At 41.3% G+C, this 19,129-nt stretch overlaps 1 protein-coding gene across 1 annotated transcript in view; it reads right to left on the bottom strand.

The window, feature by feature from the left end:
- The window catches only part of ACAA2 (acetyl-CoA acyltransferase 2), a 41,249-nt gene extending 24,549 nt beyond the window's left edge, over positions 1-16,700 (bottom strand). Inside the window, exons 1-5 of the mRNA XM_072606920.1 lie at positions 16,508-16,700; positions 10,403-10,569; positions 4,406-4,534; positions 1,258-1,374; positions 415-562 (exon numbers count right to left, since the gene is read on the bottom strand). Coding sequence (XP_072463021.1) covers positions 415-562; positions 1,258-1,374; positions 4,406-4,534; positions 10,403-10,569; positions 16,508-16,523 — 577 coding nt within the window. The 5' untranslated portion in view covers positions 16,524-16,700. The remainder of the gene's footprint in view (positions 1-414; positions 563-1,257; positions 1,375-4,405; positions 4,535-10,402; positions 10,570-16,507) is intronic.
- Between the last annotated feature and the right edge of the window lie 2,429 nt (positions 16,701-19,129).

Raw genomic sequence — 19,129 nt, 5'->3', positions numbered from 1 at the left:
TAATCTTTTTTTTTCCTTGCTGGAATTTTTTTTTCTATTTTACAATCATTTTGATAAAGACATTCCTATATTGTTGCCCTCTTTATGTAAAACTGGACTGTTGTATGGGGAGGATATACTTTGTATGTCCTGAATTATAACCCTACTGGACTCCAGAGACATGATTATCTATGGTGCTAATAAGCCTCTAGTTAAGAAAACAGCCCAGCTCAATTGGTTCATCAACAAATCCCTTATCTAATCAGCTAATACAACCCCAAAGGAGCTATGACAGAAAACTCCGAATCTCAGATTTATAATGATTTGTAATGGTCATCCTCGTTACTATTCATACTAATAATTATAAACATTTTGATTCAAAATGATGAATGCTAGGAGTTCCAGAAGGATTCTTTATCAATTAATTTCACTGACCTGCTTTCCACCTCTGCTGTGACTGCAAAGCATATTTATCACAGGTTTCTCTGCTTATTTTATGTTTTACAGCAAGATTCTCAGCAGTAATTGCCATGGGGATTTTAACATGCTGATCAGTCAGTGATGTCCACAAAGTGTCTTCCAGCTACCAAGGACATTAGTAAAAAAAAAAAAAAAAGTTAAAGCAGGTTTTATAAAAATAATATGCAATAATTCATTTATAATTAACTTCTTTTCATAGCTTCTTATAGTAAAAAAGCAAATTGACTTTGTAAAAACACATTTACTAGAATTACTATTTAAATTAGGTTCTCTGACATTCTAGAAAAAAATATAAATAAACATGCACAAATGTGTAAAAGTTTTCAGCCTCAGGCCCCTTCAAGATAGCCAATAATACCAGCGGGTTATTCTGCAGTATTTGAAAAATACAGTTAAATTTCTTTCTAACCAGCTAGTCAGAACACTGCTTTGTTAGTTATATTTTTATCAATCTGGAGAAAAAGAAATTTATCCGAACCTCTTTGTGAGAGAGATCTTGGCACTTAAAGTTATGGTGTGAAGAGAGTACCTTTAAGTGACACAAATTACTATTATACCTGGTTATGACGGGACTGAGGGCCCCTGCAAGAAAAGCCACTTGATTCACAAAAGGCAAATCTTTCCTGTACTATTGATTCAGCTCCTCTATTTCCCCTTATTGTACTCTTTGCCACCTTCCTCCCCTCCCCTTCCCCCCTAAAAATTCCTGTCAAAACAAAAGCAAAGAAACAAAAAAATAATAATAATTAATAATAAATAACAATTTTTGTAATAACAAAAATTCAACATGGTCCCAACCTTAATGTCTGCTCCCAACCTGGTACCAAAGCGTATGTTTCTGACACAGTAGGGAGTCTGGCTCATACTTTCTGTCCCTCCACATAGTACCACTTCAGCATCCTTGACACAAATTTCCTGTAAAAAAGTTTTCCAGTGAAGTATTTCTCTTCAATGTTTACAATAAAATAGCTTTGAAAACTAATAAGAATCCCAATCAAGACAGTTCAATGAAATGACTTCTAATAATTTAAATGTCACTTCTGAAGTCTCTGAACTCACTATTAGTCTATTTATTAAGTACCAACTATGTGCTGGGCAACTGTGCTAAGTGCTGGATCTTGTATATCTTGTATAGAAAATGAAGTAAGTTATAGCCCCTGCCCTGGAAGCTCACAATCTAATGGGGACCTCATAATCTAATGTGACTCTATAGGAAACTCGTTGGGTACCAAAAAGAAACATCATTTTGTAGAACAAATGGTCCTTCCATATTAGTGTGCACATAAATATTTACAAAATGTAGTTTATATTAATATCTGTTACAGATAAGGAGATAGAGACAGACTATGAGCACTCAAAACTCATTCCTTCCAAATTAATCAACATGGACTTTGATTTTGATGTAAAGGCAGGTCTAGAGGAAGAGGAGAAGAAATATGATGGAAAAAGTACTTCAAGAGGCTCAAGGCTCTTGGACTATACAGAAGTTTCACATCTTCACTTCTTCCTTGAAAAAAAGAACTGAGATGTGCTGGACAGGGTAAGAACCAAATAACATCAAAATTGAAATGTTTCCATCTTTAAGAGACAGGAAATGTCTAGTTACTTGGGTGGGAGTCATTTTCATGTCAGCTGTGTAGAGTCAGATTACCAGCTGGATAAACAAAATTCAAGGTCAATGCCAAATTGGAAAGAACAAAACTTGGAGAGCTAGACAGTGTTTTGTACAACCCCAAGCTTCTCCCCTGAATGATTCAACTTTAAAAATAACATTAATCCAAGGATGCTATATGGCTTTGAACCATGGAATAAATAGCATGGTCTTCAAAGAACACAAGTACAAAGGGCAAGGGAGTGCGGGAGGGGACACATGGTAGATCTGAACAGCCTATGAGATACTACTGATGAACCATACAGGAGTCATGTAAATGATGTCATCAAAAATGTTTGACCATAGAAAAGAGTATGCCAGCCTTACGAGAGAAAGAGAGGTAGGGGATGGACAGCAAACACATTTCAGTGCATTCTAATATCAAAAGAGACCCTCTCCCTTTCTTCCCCTGGCACATTTGGTGGACCTCCATTGGGGAAATTATGAGAGGACATGAATGAGTGCCTCATAAGATAGGTATGCATGGATAGGTTGTGATATATAAATCAATAAGAATTTTTTAAGCATTTTAAGCATTATGAAGGGAACACACCAAATAATGAGATCACAAAACCATTTGAAGATTTTCAATATAGTATATAAAGGAGGACAGGAAAAGTAACTTGTACCTATGATTTTACAGGTCTAGGCAACTCCCAAGTGATGAAATTCCTTCCAGCAGCGCCAGCTGCAACCAACTATGAAACTATAATCAGATAATTGTTTGGGGGCACTAAGACAGTAAGTAATATTTCCCAGGGGTCAAACTGCTAGGATGTATAAAGACTTGAAAGTAAGTCTTCATGGCTTCATGGGTAGCTATCTATCCACTATATCCTGATGCCTCTCTAGGCAAGACTAGGAGGAGCCTAGAAAATTAGAGACTGGATCTCAATAATGAACACCCTAACCTCTAAAAGTAATCTTAGAGATTCTAATCTCTCCTTTCTCTTTCCTCTATTATTTCTGGTCTTAGTGAGAAAACCGAGCGTTAGCCATGAATAAAAGTAAATAACACAATTGTAAAGTTATAGATTTTCTATGGATACACTTACAGTTTCCAATAATGGTCATTGTGTAAAAATAAGTATAGAAACACTAAGTAACCTGCTAATAGTTTACTTAATGAAAACATCTATGTGTTGACATAGTTCATTATTTTAAAATGTATAGCCGAAGCTACACTGCTTTTACAGTACTCTTTCCCTGCATCTCTAAGCCTGAAATGCAAGACAAGGGACGAGGGAAAGTTTTTCAGAGCACCTGGGTTTGAATCTTGGCTCTGTCACCTACAGCTCATGGAAGACCCTGGGCAAACTAAACAACCCTCTGAGCCTCAGTTCTTTATCTGTAAAGTGAGGGGATTAATCTGCTTGCCCTCTCCAAAATTTTCTTTCCAGATGTAAATGCTATGACTTTCTGACTCACTATTGGATTCAGCCTGAAATAAAACCTTTAACTGTAATGTCCCTTTAAGTTGCTCTAGCACTCAACCCATATTCTAACATCTCTTATCTTGTATTTTTCTTTTAAAATTAAAAAAAAAACTTTGAGTTCCAAATTCTCTCCCTCCTCCATCCACTTTCCCACCCATTGAAAAGGCAATAATATGATTAATACCCATTACACATGTGAAATCGTTTTTATTTTTTAACATTCATTTTTTTAAAAAATCCTCCTACTTTTCAAACTTATTCTCTGACAGAATACAGGTTTTCTTACTATTCCCTCAATTTTGGAGTCATCTCTCTCCCCTCTACCTCTATTCATTTTTTCAGAAATAACTCACAAAAATGCAGAAGTGGTTCACTTCCTGACAAACTCTTTCTCTCCCTCAAATCTTTCTATATTTGCATTTTTTCCCCAGGAAATATATACTGTGATCTTAGAGATGATACTGACTGCCTGAGTAGATCTGGGTAGATTTAATGACTAGAGCATTTCAATAGCACGGTAAGGTCTGCAAGGTGCTTTACAAGTATTACCTCATTTTATCCTCACACCAACCCTGGGAGGCAGGTGCTGTTATTATCTCCCTTCTACACATGAGCAGAAAGAGGTTAAGGGACATATCCAGGATCAGACAGCAAGGTAGTATCATAGGCTGGATTTGAACTTGTCTTCTTAGGTCTAGTGTTTTTTGTGCCATGGTACCTACCTACCTTTATTCTGGACTTCTCCTGAGCACAGTAAAAAAGTAAAAGCTAAGGTGTTCCATTTATTGATGAGGTGACTATCTCCCCCTGAGGTAAGTACTGTCCTCCCATAAAAATCAAACACAAAATATTTCCATACCTGACATCCACTGATAATAGACTGGAAGCCTGAGCCACAGAGTCTATTCAGAGTGAGAGCTGGGGAGGCCTGAGGGACTCCAACACGCAGACCAACATGCCTTGCCAGGTATATAGCATCTGAAGAACTCTGAAAGATGCATAAAAGGTAAAAGTGAATTTGTCCTCTGCTAAGAGGGGTTAGCGCGAACACAATGACATAACAAATGCAAACACTGGTTGTCTACAGGAGGTGGAAAACAGTTCCTAGACAAAGCATCATATGTACAAGGTGACCCTCATATTACATGACAGATATACCTGTCCCTGGAAAGTTGTACCTAAAATGAATTTTAATGTCAATACATTTTAAAATCTACTAAGGAAAACCTGTTAAAGGAAAGGATGAGACTAGATGAACTCTCCCGGTCCTATTCATCTCTAACTTTCTTTGATTCCATGAATACAGTCATAAAGCAAATGAAAACTTCATTTTATAAAATTACACTTTTGTTTAAAATAGACATCGTCATCAGTACCTTTATAAGACCAATATCATTAAGACCACTGCAAGAGGACATGATGGCAAGGTACATGTTGCATTTATGTCTTTCACTGAGACCATACTGAGGTCTAAACTGTATGGTCAAAAGCTTTCATTTTAAATGACATAATGAATGAAGGAAAAGACCTAGAGCAAAGTGAAGGGAATGTATGACAGGAGCTCTCTTAACAGGGGGACTAATTTGAATTCAGGGGTTAATGAGAGTAGATAAAATTAACAATCACAACTCAAAAGAGCTTATAAGAAAATGGTTAGTCAGCAGTGTAACTTGTATAATATATTTATAAAGGGCAAGGCAAGGATTTTTAAAAGAGATGAAAATGTATCAGATTCAAATAATGTATTCTTTGACTTTTATAAGCAGAAGATGGCATGCTACTCAGAAATCAATAAAGCGTTTAGATTAGTGGTTAATGGTCATAAATGTAAAAGATTTCTGAAAAAATATTATCTGTATCTTTTGTTTTTATACCACCTTCATTTCCCAAAGTATCTTCCTCTCCTTCCTGAAAGCCATCCCTTTTAAAAAATAAAAAAGAACAAACCTAGTCCCACTCTGAAAATATTGTATAGAAAAATTAACCAACAGGCCACCAAGTCTGACATTGTGTTCCATATCCAAAGCCTACCACCTCTATGAGAAAGAAGGGACTGCATTCTCCTGTCTTTTCTCTGAGGCCAAATTTGATCATTATAATTACATAGCATTCAGTTCTGATGTTTTTTGGTTGGTGATATTTCCATTAAAATTGTCATAACTGTGTATAGGGCAGCTAGGTGGTGCAGTGGATAGAGCACCAATGCTGGAGTCAGGAGGACCTGAGTTCAAATCTCACCTCAGACACTTGACACTCACTAGCTGTGTGACCTTGGGCAAGTCACTTAACCCCAACTGCCTCATCCTGGGTCATCCAGATGAATATCTGGTCACTGGATTCAGATGGCTCTGAAGGAGACTTGAGACTGGTGACCTGCACAGACCTCCCTCACTCAAAACAAAGTCAAGTGCAAGTCATGTCATCATTTCTCTGATGGCATGGTCTTCTTCAGCAACAAAGGATGAACACACGCCACACAGCTGTGTGTATTGTTGTCTTGGTTCGAAGTCATTTCATTTTCTATTAGTTCATCTGGGTTAGTTCATTAGTTCATCATTAATTCATCATTAGTCTTCCCATGCTTTTCCACATTCTTTACATGTAGGCATCATTTTTGAAAGTGAATATTCCATTTTGCCCACATGGCACTATTGTTTTTAGCCATTCTCCAACAACTGAACATCACTTTTGCTTCCAGTTTGTACCATTACCTTCCCCTGTCCCCGCCCCCCACCCCAGTACTGCTCTAAGTATTTTGGTGGGCTTCCCTTTTATCTTTGACCTTCTTAGAGTATATGGCTATCAGTGGGACATTTGGGTCAAAGCATATGTTCAGCTTAATCACTTTCTTAGAATAATTCCAAATTGCTTTCCAGAATGGATGGACCAATTTACAGTTCTACCAAAGTACTTCAGAGTATGTCTTCTACAACCCCTCCAATATTGACTATTTTGCTCTCTTATCATCATTGTCAATTCAATGGCTCTGAAGTAGAACCTTGGAACTGTTTTGATTTGCATTCTCTTAGTACTTTGGAGCAAACTTTCACATGGTTGCTAATAGTTTGCACTTCTTTTTGAGAACTACTTGTTCTTGTCCTCTGCATTTATCCAATGGGGAATGGCTTTTGGCCTTATATAATCATGTAAATGTGGTTTCTTTCACTGAATATATTGCACTTGTATCCCCATGGCCTAGCACAAATGCCTTGCACATGGTAAATAATAAATGTTTATTCTCTTACTTTTCCCTCTTCCTTCTCTCTCCTACCTCATTAACTGTTTGATTTATTAATATTGGGTACCGTCAGAGGTGGGAGATGAAGAGGCCAGAGACACTGAATCGAAGCCATGACTATATACATAATGCTTTCTAGTCCTTAGGTAGACAAACTACGTCCTCTACACCTTATCTTGCTTATTCCCTCTGTGACCTGCTCTGTGTACAGCATATTATGTAAGGTGGGCCTGGGTACTCATGTGCAACTTAGCAAATACGTAGCTAGAATCGACTAGGTACTAGGTTCTTATTTGCTTGTTCAACTGGGCGATCATCTTATTTGTTTGTATTCTTCAAAGTGGCTAGAGCATGCCAAGTGAAAGGCAGCAAACAAATGGTTTTGAAAAGTTTTGACATAATTTTTAGTCAGGCTGACAATTTTCACTATCAAAAGAAAGGCAAAAAGCCCGCTAAAATTTTATAGAAACTCATTTGGGGTTTGATGATTGTAACAAGTCTTTGGATCTAATGTTTAGCAGGCTCATTCTTCTTACTTATATACTCCTAAGGTAATGAGTAACTGGTAATAAGAAAGGCAGAGAAGGAATTTGGCTTGAAAAGGCCCCTGAGAACCCACAGGAGAGAGAAAATAGGAAGTTTTCCATGGATCCTAACTCAATGGGAATGATGAGGGGGAAGTAAGGGATTAAAGATTTAAGATCCAAAGGACTTGAAATCCAGCAGGTATGGGAACCAAGGCAACTGTTTCAATGCCTTGCCAAGACTGTGCCATGTTTATATTCTGTCTATAGACAATTACCTGAGTTAAATTCAAACTGTTCTCCTTGCTAGGGAAGTTAAAAGTACTTGAAAAATCCTTTGTTTTTCTATGACATTCCTAGATAGGATGGGGAATCAGGTGGGGAGAGGGAAATGATCCTAAACAAACAGAAAAAAAATCAAGGAAATTAAGTAGAAAAAAAGTTAGATGATTGGCAACTGGGAAGAGGTAGAGAAACAGGTGAAGAAATGGACTCATGGCTTATATAATGGATGTGGCTGTTCAGTTGCTTTTCAGGTGTCCAACTCTTTGTGACCCCATTTGGGGGGTTTTCTTGGCAAAGATATTGGCCTGATTTGACCATTCCCTTCTCCAGTTCGTTTTACAGATGAGGAAACTGAGGCAAATAGCATTTAGTGATTTGCCCAGGGTCACATAGTTTGAGGCTGAATCTGAACTCAGAAAGATCAGTCTTCTTGATTCCAAGTCTTGTATTCTATCCACTGTGCAACCTAGCATAATATCTCAATGGATAAGAAATTATTACTATAGATAGTGTGTATCTGGATCTTCTGGAGAAGAAGCAAACAGATCATACATTCTTTAAATGAACAAGGTACGTACAGCTATGAAAAAGTCTGCTCCTGGGTCAGGAAGAAATATACTAATCAGTGATTCCCTCCCCTCTGATGCCTTTTTTGAGGCACTTATCCAGGATGTATAACAGAGACTCTATCAAGACTTATGAAACTGGCCTATTTCTGACATTTCATGGCAATAAATGATACCTTTAGAAAATAACCTGGAAGAAATTTCTAATGACTATGAAAATCTGGACACAAAGATTAAGGATTTAAGAGAATAGTTAGTAGCAGTTTCATCACAACTTATGATTAAATGTCCATCCTCATCACTCTAAATCCATGAAAGGAAGGGAAAGGAAAATACAAGAAATGAACACCTGGCTGAGATGGTACTGATGAAAAATATCTGATTTTCCAGACCATGGCTTAAGATATCTTTAAAAAGGACAATGTGTATGGCACAGGAAAAAAAAATAAACAACAGTATAGGAGATCCTCAGGAATTCATGAGAAATTAACTGAAAAGGGCAGAAATAATGCTGATAGTCTCATATGTCCCCCTAGCAACGTGCAAAGCATAAGGAACAAACAAAATGAAACTGAAGCACTTAACACAAGAGAAAGAGGATGCTGTGGAGTGAACAATGGCTCTGAGTCATACCACTTGGGTTGGAATCCCATATAGTTATGTGCCTTGGAGTTTCACATGTACAGTTTTGCTCTGGCAGTAATAACTCTGCTATATTCATGAGTTCTTGGCAATTTTCTTGTATTACTTCCTGTAGCACAGCATTCAGGTTTTTTGATTTGTCATGTTCTTTTGGTAAACCTATAATTCTTAAGTTATCTCTGCATATTCTGTCTTCAAGGACAGTTATTTTGATTTATATAGAATTCATGTGTTCTTTTTTCACTATCTTTTCCTTTTCCTCTGCCAAATTTTCTTCCATTTCTGTATTTTTATGTTTCATGTGCTATTTTCCCTGTCAGAGCCTCTACTTCCTTGGAGAAACTTTCTACCATATTTTCTAAGTTAGATATCTTGGTTTATCTTTTCAAATTGTGCACCGACAAGTTCTAATGTCTGACAATGTCTTTCATAAGATCTTTTTGAAAATTTCCCTTTTCTGTAGTTTCCCACTGCTCTTCTGTGATCTCTAGACGGTTTTCAGAATTTTCTTTTTGATCAGGGAGTTTTAGTTAACTTTCCTTAATAGTACAATACTTATCTGTTGTGGTCTGGCCTCTTCTAGTACTTTTAATAATTTTTTCTCTCATCTTTATGAACATTTCTATTGCTTTCAAGTTAGGCTTTTTCTCCCTTAGAACTCGTTTTTTAAGCCTCTCACTTGTAGCCCAGATGTTTTCTCTGTTCTCCTCTGTCATTCTTTGCCTCCAACTCTCTGCCTTCCGTAGTCGCACAGATTCCTTCAAGGATGATCATCTTCAGCATTTTAATCTTGGGGATGGCAGGGACTGATGTAAGTTCCTACCTAAAATAAGCTCCAGGGAAAAGGACTAATCTTTGGGGTTCCAGTCTCCTTTCCCTCAGGCACTGAAGCTCTTTCCTCTTTAGGCTGTGCCCACCTACTGCTCTCCCTATCTGCCACCTCTTGTGGGTGAGAGGGAAGCAGAAGGTAATTAAAAGCGCCACAAATAAATGGGGAGGGGGTTTGAGGAAGATTGAGGACAAAAATACCAAGATGATTTCATGAAAATACTTTGCTTTCCATGGGGGACTCTAATTCAAAAGAAAAAACCATGGCTATCATACTAAGAACACACAAATGACTGGTTAATTGTAATGGATCTATCAAATGGATTGTCAACAATTAAACCATAGATTGCTAGCAGGCTTTTCCTTCCTTCAGATCTTTACTGAGTACTCCTGATGTATAAAATGCCCCATGCTAGGTACCTGTGGGGAATATAGAGAGGTATAACCAAAGCCTTCTCCCTACTTGGTGTGTACAAGTTAACCTCAATATTACCTTTAGCAAAATACAAATTAGGAAGGCAGAAAATTTTTTAGAACACATTCCAAACCAAATATCTGCTGATTACAACTGCTCTAGATAATGAAGGCGGTAGCATCATGCCTTCTTTAAATGCACAGATATTATCAAGAGCTATACTGCATTTCAAATTTCAAAGTCTTTTCAATATCATTCATTTGTTCAGAGACACCTGATCCATAGAGGAAAAGTTATATTTATAAACACTATTTATAAACACATCAAGAAAGAAGGATGAGCACACTTCCCTACTAACCTGTGCCACATTGCCTACGATCACACTGTCAATAATTTCTGGAGGAACTTTGCCAGCCGACAGGCTAGCTCTGGCAGCCAGTTCAGCCAGGTCGGTGGCTGTGAAATCCTTCAGTAAACCTCCATAGGTCCCAAAGGGTGTTCTCTTGGCAGCAACTATGTACACACCTAGAACCACCAGGAAAAAAATGATTAATGATTTTAGATTAGCCTGTGACCTTTCACCTTCATTTAGGTTACCTAAATGACCTATACAGGTTTGACCTTTATAGGTCAAAGACTTCAGTGGAAAGTAGAGGTTAAGACCAAGGGAGCAGGAGTGTCTTTTCACCTAGTTACTTCACCTATATATAGATCAAGCCAATCAACATTAACCAACACAGGGAGCTAGAAGTACTACGTTAAGAATTCCATTTAGACCCTGATGAAGTGGAAAGGGTACTAGAGTTAGAGACAAAAACCCCCTTAAGTATGAATCCTGGATCTGTAGTTGATCAGCTTAGGAACCCTGGACAATTGCCTTCTCCTCTCAGGGTTTTGGTTTCTTCAGCTATAAAATGAGGGGAGGGAGCACAATGGACAGGCCATCCACAACTGGGAATTGTTCTGTTCTTTGTGTATGCATGTCCAGGGCCTTGTTCAGTGCCTGGCACATAGGAGCTGCTGAATAAATGCCTGCTGATTTTAGCAGGAATAGCTGGCTAGAATAATCTGATACTTATTACCTGTATGACCTTGAGTACTTGACCATTTTTCTGAGCAGTTTTCTCATCTGTAAAATGGGGTTACAAAATCTGCAATACTTACTCATAGGGCTGTTTTCAGGAAAGCATTTTTTGCCAACCTCAAAATGATATGTGGTACTGCAAGCCATCCAGTACAACCTTTTCTTCTAATGCAAAAATTTCTTCTACTTCTACATCTATTAATCAATCAATCAGTAAGTATGTATTCCTTGAGTATCTATTATATGCCAGCAGGTGGTAGGCACAAAGAATAGAACAATCTCTACCCATGATGAACTTACATTCTAACAGAGTCTGCTCAATTCTGTTTGAATACTTCCAGAAACTAGCTATTTTGTTAGGCACCCTATTTCATGGGTGAAATGTCCTAAGTTTGTTTTTATAGTGACTCCAAATCTACATCTTTTATTAACTGGACCTCTGGATCTACTTTCTAATGGACAATGCTTTAACTAAAAACATCCCTCTCATAGCAATTCAACCTTAGTGCCTATTATGTATTGGATTGCTGTGCTGGGGGTAGATTCCAAAGTTTAGATAAGGCCTGCTCCCAGTCCTAGGGGAGCGAGGTGATGTTCAAACCTGGCCTCAGACACTTACTAGCTGCGTGACCCTGGGCAGGTCATTTAACCCTGTCTGCCTCAGTTTCCTCCTCTGTAAAATGAACTAGAAAAGGTAATAATGGCAAACCAATCCAGTTTCCTTGCCAAGAGAACTCCAAATGGGGTCCTGGAAGAGTCAGACATGACTGAAGAGCAACAACCAAGTTGGGACAAAAGATAAGACTAAATAATCATAATAACTGAATAACAACGTGGGGTATCCTTGCTAAGGAGAAGACCCAGGAGGGCAGCTAGGTAGTGCTGGGCTTGTTGTTAAGAAGACCTGAGCTCCAATCTGGCCTCCTACATTTAGAAGTTATGTGGCCGTGAACTATTCACTTACATGTACCCGCCTCAGTTTTCTCATTTATAAAACAAGGACAATGGCCCTCAACACAAAGGGCAGTTGTGAATCAGGTAAGATAATATTTGTAAAGCACTTAGCATAGTTTCTGACACATAATAAGTGCTTAATAAACTGCCTGTTCTCTTCCTTCCTACCATATCACTAGAAGCCCCCATAATTCTATTTCCTTCTTACATGTTGTTTTTCTCTGATTGTCAAAGAAGCAGATTTTCTCTTAAAGGGAGGAAAAATTATGTGTCACACTAAAAAGATCTGTTGTACTTAACAGCCGAGGAGAGCATGAGTGAGGACTTGCTATCCTATAGTTCTGAGGGCCAGTGACTACCCAAACCACTGTGTCTGATAAAACAAGAAATATCATAATAACTTGGATTACAAATTGGGAAAAGTATAATCCTTTTTTTGGGGGAGGGGGAATTCTTTTAAAAAGTTAAGTGCATATTTCAAAGAAGCTGGTGCCAAAGTCCAAAATACCAGTGTATACTGGCTATGTGACACCAAGCAAGTCACACTTAACTTCTCTAATATTCCAGAATACAGAGAAGGTGCCAATCCTCCCAGAATTCCCTATGCCAATGAAGTCATACATCCTTTCCTTATGCCCCTATATTTCACAGGGTAAGGGGAAATGACTGTTTTTCCTTCGCTAATTTCTGGGATTTTCCCTACTATGGCTCTAATTTCTGGAGTTAATCAGTCATTCAAAGTCAAAAGCTTTTAGTCATTTGTTTGAGCCAAGGGTTCACTCCATGTTGAAGTTAAAATGCCTAGGACATTACTATCTTTGTTCACACATCAAACCCTTTTTGAGTCTGCAGAATTCTGAAAATTCATGGAAGGTACGGATCCGCAAACACTGAAATGAGAGCAGGAAGAAAAATGCCTTTTCAAATATCAGTCAAATATATGGATACTGATGAGAAAGAGCAAGATGCTGAGTGCTAACATTCTAATATGCTACCTTTGAGCCCTGTTTTTTCCTTTCTAATCAGCTGCAGAAACAGGAGATTTTCTTGGGAAGGAGCCAGCAATTTTTTAAAGAGAAAAGTCAATTTTGGTAACATTCCACTAACTTTTTGAAGATGGAAATTACAGAAGGTGTTTGATAATGGGTAAATGAGTTGAATCAACAGCTAAGCAGAGATTTCTTAGTTTATTTACACTAAAAGGACCCAAATAAATAAATATAGTTCAGGTCAGTTTAATTTGGGTTCTATGATCCCTGAACAGATTTCAGGTGATCCCTTAACTTTTACGTGAAAAAAATTACAACTTTTAAAATATAATTTCCTTTGTAATCTTATGTATTTTATTTTATGCATTAAGATTATTATTCTGAGAAGTTCATACCAAGACTATCAGAAGTGTCCATGACTTAAGAAGTGAAGAACTCCTTTAATTACAATGTGATCTTGGAAAAATACACCAACTCAGCAAGTTAAGAAATATTTCCTTTCTCATACAATTTCAAATAAGAAATTTAGTAATTAAATGGTCATTTCTATTGACTGCTTGAAAGATAATACATTCCTTAAAAAATGAAAAGAAGTAGAATGAAGGCTAAAGAAAACATAAGTAATACTTATGACAATGAGTGTAACAGCCTAGTAAAAAATTGGACAGATTTTCTCCTACCTAACCCATAACCTATGAAAGTAAACTACCATACCACTCAATTTTTTGGTTATAATAACTAGTTAATAGTTTGTCTCAGGCATTATTCCTGCAGGTGGTGCTTTTATATATGAGCAGGAAGGAAACTTTAGTTCAAACCCTTCATTTTACAGATGATGATGGAACAAAGTTAAGTGACTTGTCAAATCCAGGGATATTTTCATTTTAAATTTTAGTCGTACAAATTCTAGCCAGAAACACTTACAATATGTAGGAAATCCACAGCACTGCAATTTATATTTTGCCATTCCTCAGAAGACATATTTCTGGAATTAAGACTTAGGTAGACCTCTTACACTTCCTGTGTGATCATGGTCAAATCAAGTGACTTCTCAGTTTCTGGTATTTATCAAATGGTGACAATAAATAATATTTGTGGTACCTCCCTCATAGGGTTGTTGTGGGGCTTATCTTTTAAGTTATTATATATGTTTCTCATTACATTATTAGTTAACACTAGAGATTCAGTCAAAAATCTTCTGTAAAAGGTATTTTGATTAAAATATAACTTTTAAAACAATAATTTGAACTTTCTAAATATTTTGCCTGAGAAGTTCCTATATAGCTTCACTAAGGAAACATATTGCAATACCTACTCTATCTATAGGACACAGAAAGTTCAACAGACATAATTTTCTGGGCAATTAATCATTTTATAAATAATGCTAGTGTTTCATTAATAAAAAAAGTCAGTGATACTCTCAAATGCTAAAGACCAGTCATGGTGGTGAGCTCAGTTTACATGCCCCTGGAAGAGAGGATGTTCCTGAGGTTAGTAAACAACTCTGTTTGGTTAACAATTAATGACAAAGAATGAATATTTCGATGGACCTTTTCTAATGAGGGGCTGGGGGAGAATGTAACTTTGATTATGTCCTTTATTTCTAAACTGTCCAGCTTAGGGCAATCTAATCAAAGAATTTAGATCCTCCACTCAAGCCTGAGCAGAACACACTTAGTTCTGGAGTCTCACCTTAGATTGAAATCGTATTAAGGTTGGATGAGGTCTGAACAGAATCTGAGGGGAATGTTAATCCTATCTGCTACCATCAAGCCTATTCTTCTGAGGCTGAGCTTTGAAATGAGGACTTTAGAAAAAAGGGAAATTCTGGATCTCCCCAAATCATTGGTTATTAATAATTATTTCTCTCAATATACAGTAGGGAGAGTATTGGCACGGAAACTAGAGGATCTGGCCTTCTACTGGGACTCCTGTTTTCCTTAGAAACAAGCGATGGAGATTGCACTATATCATCTCTAAAGTCAATCAATCTATCAACAAATGTTTATTAAGCATCTCTTATATGTTTGGCACTGTACTGAGTGATAGGGATACAAATACCCTCCTACGTCGTAAGATATATTCTAGGATTGTTGGGTATGGGCAAATGAGAGCTGAGCAAATGAACTATTCCTGAAGTCTGGAAAACGCTGATAAAAGTGGTCTCAGAATCTTATTTCATATGGAAATATTTTGCATGACTGCACGTGTATAATCTATATCTAATTTTTGCAATCCCAGGGAAAAGAGTAGGGAGGACGGAAGGGAAAGAATTTGGAGCTCAAATTTTGAAAAAAACCAATGTTAAAAATTGTTTTTAAATGTAATTAGGGAAAAAAGATTAGAATCTCACTTCATTATTTGAATCTGTTTCTATGACCATAATAATGCCAGTGGAGGCATAAGGGGTATAGAAGCAATCAAGCTTAGACATCTCCTTAGGTCCCCTCTTGGCCAGTATACAAAGTTTGAGCAGTGAGCGCTTCTGTACATACATTTCTGAAGAATGCCATCCCATGGGCGACCCATTTTATAAGACTTATACAGGCCCTCACCATAAGGCAAACACGTCAAGCCTATTTGCAAATGCTGATTTGCATTATTATCCACTAAATGCAAGCATCACATCTGAGATTATCTTAGGATGGGAAAAACCTTAGCCCTACCATTAGGAACGACTTTCCCTTAAGAATGCTGGATAGGCACTGTTGGCTATCTGGTGAATAATGATTACTGATCATTCATTCTTTATTAATTCCATTATGGGGAGAGCTAGGTGGTAGACAAGAGTGTCTCGGGGGAAGCCTCATCTTCCTGGGTTCAACCCTGGCCTCGGGCTGGTGGAGCAGGTCACTAGCCCTGCTGGCCTCAGTTTCCTCATCTGTAAAACCAACTGGAGACGGAAACGTCAAAACCATGCCAGTACCTTCCGCAAGAAGCTCCGAAAGGGGTCACGGAGAATCAAGCATTACTGCCACCACCCGACCCTGCCCACTGCCCCACGGCAAACCTCGTCTGCTCCCCTGCCTGAAACCTGAGTTGGCACACCTGCGGGGCTCGAAAGGGTCGGCTTTTCTTCGCCTTTCGATCCCCAGCAACAAAACGCAAGTTCACACGGAGCATGCAAGAACTCTCTCCGGGCAGTGCCAGGGAGGTGGGTGATGGGCAAGGGCAGGTGCCCGAGCCAGACCTGTGCCCCGAACACCAGCGCTCGCTCGTGGGTTCAAGACTTGGGCTGCCCAACACAAGGCGCCCTAAGTCGGAAGGGGACAGGCGGTACGTCAAGGTCAGGGAACTCGGGGGCCTGCAGGGGGGCCTGCAGAGTCACGGGCCCGGGTCCCGTCAGGCGCGGCCGAAGCTGAGGGCCGAGGCCGGGGCCAGGGCCCGGGGATGGGGCGTCGGTACTTCCCGTCCCCGTCCCCCGCAGAGAGCGTACCTCGGAGCAGGGACATGGCTGGCAGGAAAGATGCTTCTTCCTCGGCTGGGAGACTCGCGTCCCCTGTGAGCGGATTACAACAGGGCCACGGGGTCCAGCACGTCGTAGATACACCGCAGGCTCGGCCCGCCCTCCAGTCCCCTTTCACCTACTTCCCCCCCCCCCCCCGGCTGCGGGCCCGCGCCTCCTCCCCCCGGGCCCGCCCCTCCTCCCCCGCCCCGGGCCCGCCCCCCTCCTCCCCCGCCCCGGGCCCGCCCCCCTCCTCCCCCGCCCCCTCCCCCCGGGCCCGCCCCTCCTCCCCCGCCCCGGGCCCGCCCCCCGCCCCCCCTCCCCCCGGGCCCGCCCCTCCTCCCCCGCCCCGGGCCCGCCCCTCCTCCCCGGGCCCGCCCCCCGCCCCCGCCCCCCGGGCCCGCCCCACCTCCCCCCTCCCCCGGACCCGCCCCCCACCCCCCCTCCCCCGGGCCCGCCACTTTGCTCAATTTCCTCACATGGAAAATCAGTTGGAGAAACAGCCCTGTTGGATAGGACTGAAAAAAAGGACTGATTGAAGAGACTTATACTTGTGTGTGTATATATACATATATATACGCACATTCTTGTTTTTAGAATTTTGCACATATATGTGAGTGTATGTGTATATGTATATACATTCACATATCCATGTAGATATAGTTTTAGAAACACACACACAGAGTTTAAGAATTCTAACCAAAGCAGTGACCAGGCACAACTCCAGAGCACCTGTGAAGAGCCTGATAACCCCCCCCCCCCCCCCCAGAGAAGAAAGGTGAGAGGGTCTCAAGATGTCGGACGAGACAACGAATTTTGGGCGTGGCCTGCGTGGCCATTTTTTTTTGCTCGGCAGTAAGCAAAGTTATTACAAAGGCAAGTTGTTACCAAAGGTTTTTACTTTCTTTTAATACATACACACACGTGAACATAAACACATGTACACGTACACAGTTATAGCTAACTATATGTACACATTATATTTGCATGCATACATACAATACGCTGGTCTTACCTGTCTGGCTGAATCGTCTGTCTGCTGTCTATCTATCTGTACATTGTCCGTGTCTGTCCAAATCATCAGAGACTCGCCCGGGTGCTGAGAGGTTTCGGGTCCTTGGCGGGGGGCCTGGGGAAGGTGAGGCGCTAAAGGGAGCCTGTGAGCCAGAAGTCGAAGGCTGGCTCTCTTTCCAGCGCTCCGAGCGCCGACGCCCCAGTCCGGACCTACGGTTTCTTCGTTGGAGTAGGTCGCTTTCGGGTGAGGAAAGGCCTGCCTTATGAGGCAGATGCGGTTCATAGTCCTAGATGAGAATGGTCGGGGGCACGGAAAGATTGGATGGTTTATTCAGCATCCTGGAGCTTGTGTCGGAGGGCAGGCTTGAATTCCAGCCTTTGCCACTCTCTAGGCACCGCACCGCACACTCTTAGGGTGTGTCCGCACACGTACATATAGAATATGCAGATACGTGGACCGTATATGCTGATTATTAAGGGCATTAATTAATGTCAAACCAGACCAGGTAATTAAAATGCTCACTAGCGTTTAATGTGCTTTAATAGCACAGTGCCAAGCGCTTTATAACTACGAATTCATCTGATCCTCACCACCACCCTGGGAAGGGAGGAGCTATTATCCCCATTTAACTGACGAGAACACTGAGGCAGAGTTTGATGTCTTGTCCAGGATCACACACAGCTATTAAAGGTCCGAGGTTAGGTCTGAACTCGGCGAGGACCAAGACGGCCATCCCAGCACCATCTTTAACTCGCCTAGCCTCAGCTGCCCGAGGTTGGCTCCGGGCTAGACCCGCCCCACCATCCCTCTGACTGGAGGGCTGAGCACCAAACTCCGCCCACTGCCTGCCTCCGTGGACTGCGGAAATTGGACTCTCCACGTGGCGTCTGCTGCTCCGCTTGTCTTGTGATGCTCAGGGCCAGGCTGGCCGCCCCGCTACTCTCCTCCCCCAAGCCCATTGGAGCTGTCCATTTTATTAATTGTATCCCCAGCCCTTAGCACGGTGCCTGGCACCTAGGACACGCTTCCTAAATGTTGACTTACTAGGTCACTGGACTATGACCCTAGGCGTGGTGCGTCTAACGAAGGGCGCAGGGAGGAAAGGCCCCAACCCTTCGGGGAGCGGAGCGGAAAGGGCCGGGGCGAGGGGCCTGGAGGAGGGCGCCATTGGTGAAGAGAGCGGCCCAGGGGCGGGCGCGATTGGCCGAGCGGTCCGCCTTTCGTCTCCGAGCTGGAGGCCAGGGGGATGACTTCCGGGGAGAGGGGCCTTTGTTACCGCGCTTGCCCGGGCGGTCCGCTGGGTGGAGAGGGTTTTGTTGGAGGCTAGGGAGGGGAGAAGCGCCCGAGCTGTCCCCGCTCAGCTCCCAAGTGAACCCACCGCATTTTCCTTATATGATCGGGCTCCCGTTTGGTGCTGAGAGCCTGAAGTGATTATAGAACCGCCAGCACAGGGGATGGGAGGCTCGGGGTCGGGCCGGCGCTGCGGGGGGGGGGGGAGGGGGGGCGGAGCCGGGGGGGCGGGGCCGGGGGGGCGGGGCCGGGGCGCCCTCCTGGGCGCTGTCCCCGTGCTTGAAGCTGGAGGTGGCTCCGTGGAGCCC

Source organism: Notamacropus eugenii, chromosome 4 (genome assembly GCF_028372415.1).
Source record: "Notamacropus eugenii isolate mMacEug1 chromosome 4, mMacEug1.pri_v2, whole genome shotgun sequence".
NCBI classification, from domain to species: Eukaryota; Metazoa; Chordata; class Mammalia; order Diprotodontia; family Macropodidae; genus Notamacropus; species Notamacropus eugenii.
The sequence above is the reverse complement of the archived record's forward strand: the minus strand, read 5'-3'. Positions and strand labels throughout refer to the sequence as shown.